Source organism: Schistocerca gregaria, chromosome 5 (genome assembly GCF_023897955.1).
Source record: "Schistocerca gregaria isolate iqSchGreg1 chromosome 5, iqSchGreg1.2, whole genome shotgun sequence".
In the NCBI taxonomy this organism is placed as follows: domain Eukaryota; kingdom Metazoa; phylum Arthropoda; class Insecta; order Orthoptera; family Acrididae; genus Schistocerca; species Schistocerca gregaria.
This window is the reverse complement of record NC_064924.1, coordinates 93,417,456-93,433,533: the sequence shown is the minus strand read 5'-3', so window position 1 is coordinate 93,433,533 and position 16,078 is coordinate 93,417,456. Positions and strand designations below refer to the sequence as shown.

At 41.4% G+C, this 16,078-nt stretch overlaps 1 protein-coding gene across 1 annotated transcript in view; it reads left to right on the top strand.

Annotated features, from left to right (window-relative positions):
- LOC126273050 (RNA 3'-terminal phosphate cyclase-like) overlaps positions 1-16,078 on the top strand; it is an 80,185-nt gene that overhangs the window by 32,093 nt on the left and 32,014 nt on the right. The window contains exon 4 of the mRNA XM_049976446.1: positions 10,594-10,717. Coding sequence (XP_049832403.1) covers positions 10,594-10,717 — 124 coding nt within the window. The remainder of the gene's footprint in view (positions 1-10,593; positions 10,718-16,078) is intronic.

Below are 16,078 nucleotides of genomic sequence, written 5' to 3'. Positions count from 1 at the left end.
GCATGGCAGTCGGTTCTTCAGTGCCTAGAGTCTGTCCACCACCATGATGGATTGCATTTAGTGTCTAGAGCTTTTTACACCAGCCCCGTAAAGATCCTTTACACTGAGTGCTGAACCTCCTATGTCCAATCAGTGAGCTGTCCTTCTGAGTCATTGTGCTAGTCATCTGTCTTCCATGCCTGCTCATCCAACCCATGTCCTTTTTTTCGACTCCTTCTTGGATTTAGGGTATGCAGGCCACCCTTCCTCTCTCCTACTACCGGGAGTCCGTTTCTGTCAAATGCTGCATTCCCTTTCCTTCCAATTTCGTGAAACTTTCTTCACAACTGGGGGTACGACGGCACCTTGGCTTCGCCCCCGAACTGTCTTCTCCGTGACCTTTCAGCTTCCCAAGGATAGTACCCCCCCCTCCCCCCCTCACCCCGCCATAGTTTATCGACGGGCATTTGCTTCTCTATGGGCACAAATGGAGGATGCCACGTTACACTGACAGCTCCAAGACCACCTTTGATGACTCCCCTATTTGATTTTGGCTTCCCAACAAATGTTTGGTTTTTACTGCAGGGCTTTACACTGTTATCTAGGTTGTAAAATACATCCATCGCCATCAGCAGATACGGTATATTATATTCTTGGATTCGTTCAGATCTCTTCCCAGTCTCCAAGCTCTTTATCCCGTCCACGCCCTGGTCCATCTGATTCAGGACTGCTTTCACATGTTCCACTTGAGGGGGGCCATCTCTGTGACATTCCTCTGAATACTAGGCATGTTAATATCTGCGGAAACGAGGCAGCCGATATAGTGGCAAACGCTGCTGTCTCTCATCCTCAGCTTGCTGTTTGCATGGTTCCGTTTGCCAATCTACGGAGCGTTTTATGTCGTTGTGTTGCTCTTTTGTGGCACACAACTTGGTCTGCACTTCAGGATAATAAATTGCGGGACATATAACCTCTCCCCCTTGCTTGGATCTTTTCCTCCTGGTTTCATCATCGAGGGGAGGTAATTTTAACTTGACTCCAGATTAGGCACTGTCCTTTTTGTCAACTTCTTTTAATTGGCGATCTTCCCTGCTTTCTTCCCACTGCTCTTAATCGAGGATGGTGAGACACCTTTTACTTCAGTCTCCCTATTTTAATCCACTACATGCCCGTTTACAGCTGTCACTTGATACATCTTCCCTTTTAGCAGATGACATGTTCATCCGATCATGTCCTTGAGTCTGTAAGTATTAGTGGGAGGACATTGGTGATTTGAGGCTCTTTTCGGGGAAAACAAACCCCCTTCAAAAGAACTTTTCTAAGATTTTCTTCTGTTTTCAGTTTCCCTCCTCCTTGATTTTTGCTCCCATTGCTGCTGATTTAAATTTTGGTTTTTTACCCTTCTCCATGCCACAGAATGTGCGCTTATGACTATAGCAGTTTTGGCCCCTTAAACCATAATCAAATAAAATTATCATAAGTTTGTTTGCCAATGTTCCCTTTGAAGAAAGATACTTAATCACAGCTTGACTTCGTGAATTATCTACCTTCTTGCGCTATATTCACTTCATATCTCCACAAAAAAGTAAAAACCAGTGTTACTTCTATACAGGTACTGTCACATATAATGTAAAGAAGCATTAATAGCAAAAATTCAGAACTAGTCTACATTTGTTTTAACTAGAGAAACCAAAGGACTTACCAGCACCTCCTAGAATGTGCTAAATATTGTGTTCATGCAGAGAGGGTGATCTGCAATACAGTCCATCTTTTTTAAGCAAAATTCCATAATGACGAATACTATCTGCAGGACAATTGTGCTGTCAATGACCTTCTTACAAACAGCTGTGACATATCATGCGTGAGTACTGCAAATCAATGTAGAAAAAATATGCACTTCGGTTTATTGAAGTCCAAACATGAGGTTCAGAAATGTAAATTCATTTCTCTTCTTGTGTTAAGTTGACCTGAGACTATGATACTATAACTGTTTGTAGTACTTTCTGGCAGACATAATATTGAAGGCTCAGAAAAAATAAATCACTGGTTGCAGGCACATAAACATTTACGTTCTCATTATAAAGTAATAGTGTTAGACCAAGAGCAATTGAACAGACACAAATACACATGTTTGTCTGTGAATCAGCAATATTATGTTAATGCTGTGACTGGTTCTCTTTCAGTGTAAGGCAGAGATGACTCCAGTAAACAAGAAGGGTAAAAGAACATACCTGCAAAATTACAGACCAATACCCGTAACTTATGTTTGCTGTAGAGTTCTTGAACATAATCTCAGTTCAAATATAATAAATTTTTTAGACCTAGAAACTTATGTCTATGAATCAGTATGATTTTAGAAAGCATTGCTCATGCGAAGTTAAGTTTGGTCTTCACTCACATGATATACTGTGAACTGTGGATGAAAGGCAACAGGCAGATTCCTTATTTCTAGATTTCCAGAAAGCATTTGACACTGTGCCCCATTGCAGGCTGTTAACAAAGGTATGAACATATGGAATAAGTTCAAATATGTGAGTGGCTCAAAAACTTCTTAAATAATAGAACCCAGTATGTTGTCATCAAGTGTTCATCAGAGAGGAAGGTATCATCAGGGGTGCCCCAGGGAAATGTGATAGGACCACTGTTGTTACCTGTATATACATAAATGATTTGGTTGATAGGGTGGACAGCAATCTGTGGTTCTCTGCTGATGTTGCCTTGGTGTACAATAAGGTGTCAAAGTTGAGTGACTGTAGGAAGATACAAGATGACTTAGACATAATTTCCAGTTGGTGTGCCTAAATGCGGAAAAATGTAAGTTAATGTGGATGAGATCAAATCTGTGATGTTCAGATAAAGTATTACTAGTGTCCTGTTTGACACAGTCAGGTCATTTAAATATATGGGTGTAACACTGCAAAATGACGGAACGAGCGTGTGAGAACAGTGGTAGGGGAGGCGAATGTTTGACTTCAGTTTATTGGGAGAATTTTAGGAAAAAGCGTGAGGAGGTCACATACAGGACAGCGGCAATGCCGCCTCCTCTCGGGAGTGTCCATTGTATCTTGCTGTGTGGGCTGTTCAAGAGATCGGAGTAAAGGAAAAGGTGCCTTATCCAGTTTCTTGCAAGTTAGTGGCTAGTCATAAACCCTGCGTTCTCCCGTCTGGTACCTATCGTTCTGTTCTTGTTACCTCTTGCTCCATGAAGGACATGGCCATGCAGACATGTGACCTCCAATTCAGCTCTGAGGTTGTGAAATCGCCCAGTGTCTAGGTAACATTGCCATCCCCTCATCCGGCTGTGTAACAAGCTGTCAGTCTTGCCTCAAGGGGTGAAACCACCAGCTACACAGCTCCTGCTTCTGTGCCCTGTAGTAGCACCTCTTCCCCAGCTGTCTCTCATCATGACTCTCCTCCAATGGAACGTTCATCGCCTTCAGTCCCACGATGAGGATTTACGGCTGCTTTTACTGTCACAGCATCCCCTTGTACTCTGCCTTCAGGAAATGAAATTGCGCTCTAACGGCTGCTTTGAGCTTTCACATTTCTTACCAATTCATTTTGACCTTCCCCCTGAGGTCAGCATTCCCTTTCATGGGGGCGTTGTGCTATTCATATGGGATGATATTCATAGTCAACCCATCTCCCTGACCACCAACCTTCAAGCTGTCTCAGTTTGCTTTTTTCTTCCCCACCCGACATTTCCCCTCTGTACTACATATATATGTCCCTCCCTCATTCGCTATCACCAGGGCAGACTTCCTTCAACTTATTGGGAGCTACCTCCCCCATTTTTTGCTACTCGGTGACTTTAATGTACATCATCCCCTTTGGAATTCTCCCAGGACCTGTCAGAGAAGTGCCCTCTTGGCTGATGTTCTTAAACAGTTTAACCTTTTCTGCCTTAACACTGAAGTATCCACTTTCCTTTCTGACTCATTGCACATCTATTCCCATTTGGACCTATCCTTCTGCACTGCCCAGCTTGCCCATCGTCTTGAGTGGTCTGTCCTTTCAGACACCTACTCTAGTGACCATTTCCCGTGTGCTGTCCGTTTGCTGACTTCTACCCATCCACGTGCATGCCTAAATGGCAGCTTCCCAAGGCTGACTGGCAGCTCTACTCCTCCCTGGCGAACTTCGAAAAACAAGATTTCTCCAGTTGTGATGGCCAGGTCAAATATCTCGCAAACATTATCCTTACTGCTGCAGAATGTTCCATCCCCCCACACTTCCTCCCTATCTCGTGTCCCAGTCCCTTGGTGGACTGAGCATGCCGAGACACACTTCGCGCACGTAGATGTGCTCTCGACATTTTTAACTGCCACCCTGCACTGGCAAATTGCATTCGTTACAAACAATGCATGCAAAGTGTCGTTGCGTTTTTCAGGATAGCATAAGATCTAGCTGGAATAAAAAACCTTCCTTCTAGCTACTGCCCCGCCTCTCTTACCTGATGCGTTTGCACCCGTATGATTTGTGCCCGGCCGGTATGGTGGCTTGAGTCTTGCCATTTACTAATGAATGCACAGTGTGGATTTCGAGCACAGAGTTCTGTTGTTGACCATCTCGTTACTTTGTCCACCTATGCCATGAATGGGGTTTTGTGGAAATCCCCAACCGTGGATGTGTTTTTCAATTTGGAGAAGGCCTATGACACCTGTTTTCTTCAGTCATTTCTACAAGGCAGAGTTTTTAAGGTGTGTGTGTGTGTGCCGCCTTGTTGGACACCTTTATCCAGGAAAACGGTGTGCCTTAGGATTCTGTCCTGAGCACCGTCCTCTTTACTATTGGCAGTAACCCTATAATGGCCTGCCTCCCGCCGGGCATCTCGGGCTCTTTTTGTTGATGATTTTGTCCTCTATTGCAGTTCTCCACAGACCTGTCTCACTGAGCAACGTCTTCAGCGCTGCCTTGATCGTCTTCACTCCTGGAGCATCACCAATGGCTTTTGCTTTTCCCCTGACAAAAATGTCTGTATGAATTTCTGGCGGCGCAAATGGTTTCTCCTAACATCTCTGCATCTTGGGCCTGTTACCCTTCCGTTCATTGAAACTACAAAATTTCTGGGGCTCATGTTCGATAGCAAACTCTCCTGGTCCTCCCATGTTTCTCCCCTGGCAGCCTGCTGTACGCAGTCCCTCAATCTCCAACATGTCCTCAATGGTACTTCCCATGGTGCTGATGAAACCATCCTCCTCCGTTTGTACTGGTCCTTCATCCATTCAAAACTCTACTGTAGATGCTTTGTTTATGCATCTGCACACTTGTCCCTCATATGCTGTCTCAGCACCATCATGGCATCTGTTTGGCCATGGGTGCCTTTTACACCAGCCAGGTTGAGAGTCTGTATGCTGAACTACCACTGTCCTACCACGATGCCTTTCTCCTCGTCAGGTAAGCATGCCGTTCGTCTGCCGTGCGTCGCCACACCTGCCATGCCTCCTTTTCTGATGATTCCTTTGATCGTCAGTATGGGGCTCGTCCTTCTTCTGTTACCTCCTGCAGTCTCCCTTCACCACTTGCTACGGCGGTTACTTACACACTATCTGCAGCTTTGCCAGTGGTTGTGAACCTTTCACCACCTTGTCTTTGTGATGTGGCCCGTGTTAACCTTGGCCTTCATTTGCTTCCTAGGGACACTCCTCCAGCCTCGATCTGTCGCCTTCAATTTGAAGATCTTCGCACGGAACTTGGTGATAGTACCTTTGTATACACTGATGGCTTTTGGACTGACCGTGGGGTTGGGTGTGCTATCGTCATTGGCACCCATGTCTTTTGATATCGGCTTCCTGTATGCTTCTCAGTATTTACAGCTGAGCTCTTTGCCTTGTATCAGGCCCTGGAGTACATCCGATGGCGCAGGTATTCCAATTGTGTCCTTTGCTCAGACTCACTTAGTGTCCTCCTAAGTCTCTGTGCTCTACACTGCTCATCCCTCAGTGCAGCAGGTCCAGGAAAACTGTCACTTGCTCACTCTTGGTGGAGTCACTGTGATGTTTATGTGGGTTCCTTCTCATGTCGGTCTGCCAGGAAACGAGGCTGCTGACACTACTGCCAAGATTGCAGACCTCACACCTCAGCCTGCGAGTACCTATATTCCCTCCGGTGATCTCTGCGTTGCCATCTGTCAGGAGGTGGGCATTGCCAATGCCCACCACTTTGTACACATTGCGCCCAAATTTTAACTGTGTGCCACTTCCTGCTGGAATGCCCCTGTTTTAACCGTTTACGCTGCAGCTAGGGTTTGCCATCTTATTTATCAGCCATTATAGCGAATGACACGCGGGTTGTCGGCTGCGTTTAACTTTTTATCCACCAAAGCAATGTGGCAAAGGCCATTTAATTTTTAGTTTTGGACCTCCATTTCTGAATGGTGTTTTCAGCCCTTTTTCCATGTGCTTGTACTATTCTCTCAATTGGAACTGATGTATAGTCGTCTAACTCCTCTCTGTGTTTGTGTTCTATTGTTTTGAGTTGAGTGTGTATGACCCCAGTTGTTTTTTTGCGCCCTAAAGCAAAATAACACACCAAAAAACTCACATGACACTGGTATGACCTATTCCTGAGTACTGCTAGAGTGTTTGGGATCCATACTGGGTCGGACTGGAGGAAGACATCAAAGCAATTCGGAGGCGGGCTGTTACATTTGTTACTAGTTGGTTTGAACAACACGTAAGTGTTACAAAGATGCTTCAGGCACCCAAATGGGAATTCCTGGAGCAAAGCTGATGTTGTTTTTGAGAAAACCGGCATTTGAAGCTGATGCCAAATGATTCTACTGCCACCAACGTACATTGCATTTAAGGGCCATGAAGATAAGGTACAAGAAATAAGGGCGCATATGGAGGCATATAGACAGTCGTTTTTTCCCTCGCCCTATTTGCGAATGGAACAGGAAGGTAAATGACTAGTGGTGGTATGGGGTACCAACCGCCATGCACTGCACAGTATTTTGCAGAGTATCCATGTAGATGTAGAAGAAAGTTCATACAGTTTTCGTGAGTTTGGTATGACGGTACCTCTTAATTTATTACCTGGAAGTCGCAAAGTTTTAATACACAAGTTGTTGTTGCTGCTGCTGCATAATCTAAAATTCAGTTTTTTTATTTTTTGAGTCCAGTTTTATCCATTTGAAAAGTTAAACCTGAACAAATGTATGATATCATTTTTGAATGCTGGTGTGAAAACCTACTTAAAAATGTTAAGCACCAGTATTAAATGAGAAATGTACAAATGTACTACAGCCATCTAGGACTCTCGTAGGAGCAAGAAAGACAAAATTACACTAATTGCAGTGTGCAAACCCCATTCTGCCCCCCTTCCCCCCCCCCCTCCCCTCACTGCATGCGCCGCCTCCCCCCCCCCCCCCCCACACACACAAAGCATGTAAGTGGTTGTTCTTTCCACACTCCACTTAGAAGAAGATATAGTAGGTGATGCAGTGGGAAATACCCTCTGCCGCGCACTTCAGTGATTTGCAGAGTTTGTATGTAGACCTTGACTCTGTTCAATGCATGTTAATTTTAATCTATTTTACATACTATCGTACTAGGCCTAAAATGAAATGCAGCCATATTAATTTCACATGTAAGCATTGATACTAAACATCACCAGCAGAAAATCGTGTGTATCTCGCTCATCATTTTCAGCTTAATAACTATGCAAATATGATATTGTTCTAGATAACAAACATAGTGTATTCTTCATATTTGGACACGAGAGATGCTCTGGTACATTATGGAGAAAGTTACCAATGTTTTTCTGTATCGTTAAAGTTGCAATTGTTGACAACACTGTTGTTGACAAACCACATGTCAATATAAATGATTCAGATGCAATTGCTATGAAATTGTAGTAAAAAGTATTGTTGTGGTGTAACTCAGATTGTGTCATCACAAGTGCGGTCTCATAACGTATAGTTCTCATGGCTGACACATACAGATTTGTGTAATATTGCAATCTTATATTCCAGGATGGTACAAACACTGTTAGCTATTATATTTCTGATTTTGATCCTTTTTTGGTATAATTTGTACTATTTTTAATCCTGTACTTTTGTAAGACTTGAGAGAATATTTGTTATGCATGTCTTCTGTTTCTGTATTTGGTTCTATGAGACTTGTAATCATCCATTTGGACCAGCATGTAAAGGTTAACTTAATTTGCTATGCACTGCAAAGCATGAAATGCGCATTTGATGAGAAAAGTGGAATTCACCTCTGTTGCGTTGCTTCCCCTACTGCACTAGGTGAGATAGAGATTTGCTCCCTCCAGTCCTGTAAACCACTGGGAGAGAAATATGTAGCAGACAGAGAAAAATTAGGAGAATTGCAGAGGAGTTAAAGACTTGATGAAATTTATGAAAACAAAGGGTACTGACATACTGAGAAAAGATGGTAGTGTGTATAACAGTGTTTCCTAATTTTCTGTTGGTCAAGTATACATTGCTTTAGTGTAATAAATTACACACAAAGTATCAAAGATTTCATAATCATTCATAAGTGCAAGCCAAAATGAATGGAAAAGCTTGCTTAATGCTTCAATATCATTTGAGACGGGGGTACTGGCAAACTTTACTTTTTATTCCTGAATTAAATTTTCTTTCAGTTTTTTACATACAAAGAAAGTAGGAAATACATCTAGTTGTTGCATGAAATGTATTCTCAAGTTTAATATTAGTACACGTAGACAAAGGCAACCACTTGCCTATAGTGGATGGATGTATGGAGTGCGCAAGCACGCATGCTGTGAACACTGTTACATGTGTCTACACCCTTTCCTTTCCTTTCCTTTCCTTTCCTTTCCTTTCCTTTATTTTATTTTATATTTTGGTCCACACAGGAATTTTCATTACTGTTATACACTAGGTATATAATCGAAGATTGGTGGTGGTTTATGATTCTGTCCAATGTGTGAACATGTGTTGCTGCTGTTTGTTGTACAAACAATAAAATAAATTTCTGTACAGTCTTTGTTGTTGAACTATCTGCACAGTAGTTGTATTGAAATTAATTTAGCTGTGATATGCCCATTTCACACTTTGTTGGAAACTCTCTCTATTCCACTGTGTACATAGCATGCTGCCATGGTGGTTCACATTTATCCAGATGTTGTTGTAAGTGGCATGACCCATCAACTTCCTTCTTCTTCTTTCCCAGAGTCTTGACACAATCCCAATGAAATGAAAAATAAACAGATTTTATCATGGGTTTTAGTTTATCTTTGCTTAAAAAGGGGAAACAGAATACAGTTCATTCATTGAATTAATTTAAAAATGAATGCTGGCATTTCATACTCAATTTCAAGAGCTCTACAGTGATCCTGAGTAGTTCTGCCATTATGATTGAGTATATCAACATTCATTGAACTACATGTGAGACAGAAGGATTCGTTACAGTGCATGAATGTGTTCTTAAAGAAATATATTCAATCCATACAAATGTTGACTGTTACCATCACATAAATAAAATAAAATAAAAATACTATTTCAGTATATGGAAAGGTCTTAATAATTTGTACTCAGCACATCATAATTAATTGGGTAACAAACTACTGCAGGAACAGAGGCATAAAAAAAATATTATTCATAAGTTTCAAAAGCAGTTGATTTTCTTTACATTTAATACTGAGCAACAAATGAAGAATTTCTCGAATATCTTTGAACATGGGCCCTGATTTTTCTGTAGATATAAAAGCCTGTTTCATTTTGCATAACACTGGGCATGGCAGAGGTGGCTTTGAAACCAAAGATATATTATCAGTAATTGGGCTTCAGGCACAGGCAATGAGACAGGTACATGGTGAAATTTTAGCAAATAATGAGAGGAACATAATGGATTACTTTTCAACTTCAGTTGGTTCTGTAAACTGGCAGTTTTCTAAAGTATAGTTTTTGGAAAGATTGTTATTGTTCCATTCAGTGTAAATATGTTTTTGAAAATGGTACAATAAAACTTCGTCAAGTGATTGGACAGCTTATTGTACTCGCATTACTGTATTCGTGTTATGAAATGATCCACTTAATGCCTTGAGTACACTGATCCACGCAATTTCTTATGAAACCTATCCTTATAATTTTCTATGCTTTTGTCCTATAAAACTGGCCATTTTTCTATTACAGAAATTAATTGCTTGACGTCCATTTTTGAAGCTGTATGTAGGCCTACGAGAAGCTATGAAAACAAAAAGAACGCCAAATAACCATAGAACAGATTAACTGATCTGCACCTTGTTGTGGCCTCAGTCCTCCATGCTGTGGCAGAAAGATGTGAAGGTATCAATGTTCCCTAAGCAACTACCCCACAGGTCACAATGCTAGTGAAATGGCAGGTTTTCATTTCAGTGGAAGTGCTCGGCAGTTCCACTAGTGCTGTTTGCTGCTTGGATGGCAACAGCTCATGCCATGTAGATATGAAAGGCTGTGTAGGGCTCTCCACACCATGGCAGTGTGCACGGTACTGTGTAGAGGGCTGCGGACAAGTGTGAAATGCGTCTTGGAGTGTTTTTAAATTTATGTCTAGGTCTGGAAGCTGAATTATCAAATTTCATTTAAGTGTTTTGCATTTCATAGTCAGAGCTAAAGGACATTGGTACAGATGAATGCCATTGCAGGAGTGTTGGTCTGCTGATTCAGGTGGCATTGCCGTGTGCTCTGTTCTCATCAACTACTACCATTCTTCAGTTGAGAGGAGGGACCAACGCTGAGATGGCGCCTCAGTTTGACTATACCACTGAGGTAAGTTGACATTACCACAGAATTCATTCTGGAGACTTTAAAGTGAATACATTTTCCACTTTTGATACAAAATGAATCAGTAGAAAAATCTACTCACCAAGCAGCAGCAGCAGGAGAAAATACTCACCGAAGCTACAGAAGTGTGCAAGCTTTCGGAGTCAGTGGCTCCTTCTTCTTACAGAAAGGTTGAAGGGGAAGGGAGAGTGATGAAATAAAGGGTCTGATGCAGTCAAGTAAATAAGAAAAGTTGCAGAAAAGTCACCCAGAACCAGATGGGATGAGAAGGAAAAACTGATTATTGGGACTGTACTAGATGAGATTTGAAAGCCTGAGAGCTTAAAGATGGAAGGCAGGGTAATGAGGTAGAAGAAGGTTACTGACAAAGTGTTGTGCAAGTGTTAATAAGAGTAGAAAGCAGAGTGCATTATACATAGTAGACAGGTGGGATGGGAGGTGGGGATTGACAGGTCAGTAAAGAAGACTACTGAAAATAAATACTGAGAATGTTAGGTCAGGTGGGTGACGAGATCAAAGGACATTTTGTAACACCAGTTCCCACCTGTTTAGTGCTGAGAAACTGGTGTCAGAAGAATCCAGATGGCACATGGGATGAAACAAGGAGCAGTATCGTGACTATCATGTTGTAGAGCATGCACTGCAATAGGATATTGTTCGTTGCCAGTATAAACCTTCTACGGCCATTCATCCTATCTGATAACTTGGTGGTAGTAATACTGATGTAGAAGGCTGACACATACTTACATAACAGGTGGTACATGGATTGTGTCATTCCACATGTGGCTCTCTGTTTGATAATGTTTTGCCAGTTACAATTCTAGTATAGGTGGTGGTAGAATGGTGCATAGGGCAAGTCTTACGGGGGGATTGTCAGAGGGGTAGGAACAACAGGGAAATGAGTGGAGGAGGAGCATAGGGTCTGACCAGGATATGGCAGATGTGTGGTGACCAAAATGTTTGACAGAATGGACCTTGTTTCAGGACATGATCTTAAGAAGTCATAGCCTTATTGTAGTAGCTGATTAATACATTCCAGACCAGGATAATACTGAGAGACTAGTGGTGTACACGTAAGTTGTTTTTTTGGAGGGATCATTAATATCCAGGTTGGATATGGTGGACTGGGAAATCTGCTATTGATGTAGGCTGGTGGGGTAATTATACCCTGTGAAGGCTGAGGTGAGAATGGCAGTGTATTGGTGCAAAGAGCCTGCATCAGAGCAAATATGTTTTCCTGGCTGTATGTGAGGGAATGTTTGATATGGAAAAGATGGCAGCTATCAAAATGTGAATACTGTTGTTTCATAGCAGGTTTAATGTGAACAAAATTGTGTAGCTGAGCCTCGGTGAGTATGGGGTCAAAATTAAGGAAAGTGGCATGGGAGTTGGATACAACCATGTGAAATTTAAGGAGTATGTATTTAGAGATTCCAAAATTTTAATAGGTCATCCTCGTGTGAGGCTGGCCTGTTAAAATTGTCATTCAGCATTTTCTTCCATTGTAGTCCTCTCCAGTTTCGATCATCTTTCACCAGGTCTCTCCATCTGTTCATGATCTTCCAGTCTGTCTTCTTCCAGATTCTGTCCACTTCATCTTGATAATCTTCCCTTTACAATTCTTTTAATGTGGCTAAATCAGTTCAGCCAATTTCCATCCATAGTTTTCTTTTAGGGGATTGATCTGAAGCATGTTTAGTATTGTTTAATTTTGTATCTTGTCCCTTTTTGTCTTACCCAGGGATTCCATTTAGAAAGTGCATCTCTGTTGCTTGTATTCCACTAAGATATTTCGGTTTCTAGGTCCAACATTTTGATCCATAGATCAAAATTGGTAGATAATATGCATAAAATAAACAAAAGGCAACCACTTCTCCATAAAGGAATAGTGTGTGGCACACCGAAACAACAGGGTATATATGCTCAGGGAAATCCAGGAAAAAGAGAGAAATTTTTTCATCCAGGAAAAACCTGGGAATTTTTTAGAATTCCAGGAATTTTCCATTGTTTTCAGCTATTTTTTTGTAGTTTTGACTGGTAAGAACTGATGTCCTAACAAAGAATTTTACTCTAGCTTACTACTCAGAATAATACTGTGGGAATTAGACATAAATGAGTGAATAACACTAAAATAAAACTTTAGTTGCAAAGAAAATGGGCCATTTACAACAAAAAAACACAATGCACTCACAAGCATCTGCCGACAGCAAAATTTGTAAAAGGCTACAGGACGAAGACTATGCAATACCTCTTAACAACAAATGGCTTTTGATGAGTGACATCACAACTGTTTACATTTCTAATGGGTCACTGAAAAATATGTGTGGGGGGGGGGGGGGCTGGTTTGAGAAGCGGTATTTTCAAAGCAAATTTACTCTTATGAAAGATGAATTATGTTATGTGTGAGAACATTCAATGAATTTCTTAAATCACAGAGCACTTGACTCTCATTCAAAACTTAATACTTTGAGGACCAGTAACTTAGAAAAATTTTGGGCCCTGAAGACCAGCCATTTATGCCATTATTTAAAATTCTTAGGGCACATTAGTGTTTGACGTGTCTTAAAGGGTAACACACACTAAAGAAGGCCAAGCTTCAATGTTAGTTTTTCACATTGATTTAAGTTTTTGCACAAATTACACAATAATGATAGCAGAAAGTATAATTATCCTTAAACAAAAACTGTGAGCTGAGTTCTTCACACATAATTGGCTATTCTGTGGAAATATCAAAGTGCTCAACGGAACATTTATTCAACAATTTAGGGAAAGATATATACCTACTTACTGTAAAGAAGACATGTTAAGTTCCAGACAGGCATAATTAACACACTTACACAAAGCTTTCAGCCATAGCATTCATCAGCAACACACACACACACACACACACACACACACACACACACACACACACACACACACATGACCACCAACTCCAGCAGCATGGGCCAGAGCTGCTGGAGGTGATGGTCATGGGTGTGTGAGGGGTGCCTGCTTCTGTGTATGAATGGTGTGTTTATCTTTTGTTGATGAAGGCTGTGGTCGAAGTGTAAGTGTCTTTTAATTGTGCCTGTCTGCAACTTAACATGTCCTCTTTACAATAAGTAGAGTTCTACCTTATCTTACATTTTTAATATTCATACTTCGAGTTTCCGTTGCTTGGAACATTCATTCAGTCACATAACCCACAAAATGTTTGATGCACAGCAGTGAAATTTGTAATTGTGCTTGTTAGAAATATTTAGCTGTTGCAGTGATTTTCACATTTCCTATGCTCTGAATATCTGTCATTATTGGTTGGCGAGATTGTGTGACATCAGCAATGATTGGCCAGGAAAAGCGCGTCACAATCTTGATTCCAGTGCTTCAGAAGCTGCCATGCTGTATTTGGCGGAATTTATATTTATATTTTCATAACACAGGAAATATGCAGTGTACATGTTAACATGCATCAAAGATTTTTACAAAATGTGGGTTTTTCTTTTTGCTGTGGGAGGTGGTCATTTCTTAGCACCGGGAAGTTGGATGCCAGAGTATAGAACCTTTACCAATCAAAGAATTGTTACATTTTACAACTCTGAGGGAAAGTATGTCGTCACTTAAAATAGAAAGGTTGTACTTCCACAGATAATATAATGTATTTTCAGCCAGGAAAAAGTGTTTTCCCCTGGAAATTCAGGAATTTTTTTTCTTTGTGTATACATCCTGTAATAGAAAACAGGTTTTGAGTCCTTACTCTTTTATGTAGTAAGATTACGCATTCACATACACAACCACACAGACATCCAAATGTAGATACCTGTGCTAGCAGCGAGGCTGATTACCGAATATCAATTATTGAAAGCAGTTGGCAGTAGATGGAGGTGGGGAGGGAGTAGCATTGTACTGTGAGGCACATGTTTCACCAGAAGACACAGCAGCTGCACAATAAGATGAAAGGAGTTCAGAGAATAGGGCATGTAAGGGGTAGAGAGAGACAGAGGATGGGGAGGAGGGTGTTGATGAAAAGGGAGCAGGGAGGAGAAAAAGGGGTTGGTGGTGGTAGAAAAAAAGGGGGAGGGAATTGGGGGGGGGGGGGGGAGAGAGAGAGAGAGAGAGAGAGAGAGAGAGAGAGAGAGAGAGAGAGAGAGAGAGAATAAGGGGAGGGGGACAAAAGTCATGGAGAAACCAGTACATGGTTTGAATGGGAAGAGGGGTGTGGACAGAAGAGAGAAGGGAAAAGGTGAGGCAGTGAGAAAGAAGTTAGCGGAGTTTTAGGCCAGGGGTATTGCAAGAGGACAGGTTATGCTGGGGTAAAATTTCCTACCTGCGTAGTTTAGAGAAACTTAAGTTGAAACGTAGTATCCAAAGGGTGTAGTGAAGCAGCTGTTTAAGTCCTAATCGTTGTTATGTTCAGCAACTGGATGTCAAGTTTGTGTTCTTCCACAATTTGGCAATTTTCAATAGTTCCTGTCTCATTACCACTAGTTTCTTTTGCTGCTCATAGTGGATGGGACATCGTAAACACCATACCCCATGCTACTTGTTGCACCATTGTACTGATATTGAACCTACAATCTCTTCCCTTATCCTCGTAACCAACAACTTCCCGACCCACAATTATTTCACTTTTGAAGGCCAAGTTTATTAGGTTGGTGAATGATTTTGAAGTGTTTTTCTATAATTTTAATAAACACAATAGATACTCATAACAGAGAATTTAATCATCAATAATACATTCCCCGCCACAATTTACAACAGTCTGTCAACACTGTTGTAAACTTTCAATTCCATGACTGTGGAAATCATGTGGTTTTCAGGCAAAGAACTTGTCGAGCCATGTTCAGAGTGCATTTTCACCTTCAAAGGAAGTTTCTTGAAGGTTGTTCAATAGGGAGCGGAAAAGATGAAAATCTGAGGGTGCGAGGTCAGGTGAATAAGGTGGGTGCAGAATAACTTCCCAACACAATTCCTGTTTGGCGTGTTTTTTTTTCCCTGTCTAGCAGAATGTGGTCAGGCTTTATCGTGGGGTAGCATCATTTCACACAGTCTTCCTAGTTGTTGTTCGTGGATTGCATCTGCAAGACGCCTCAATTGTTTACAATAAATGTCAGCAGTGATGATAACAACACGCGGCAAGCAATTTGTAGTATACCACACTGTCACTGTTCCACCAGATGCACAATGTTATCTATTGTTGGTGTGCACAGCTGTTTGTGTGGGGAGTTGCTGCTTTGTTTGGGCTCAGACATTCCTTTCTTTCCCTTATATAAACATAAACAAACTATTTCTTGTCACCAGTAATGATACACAAGCCAATTGATGACAAGCAAGCAGAGCTGCACATAGTGCCACCCATTAATTTTT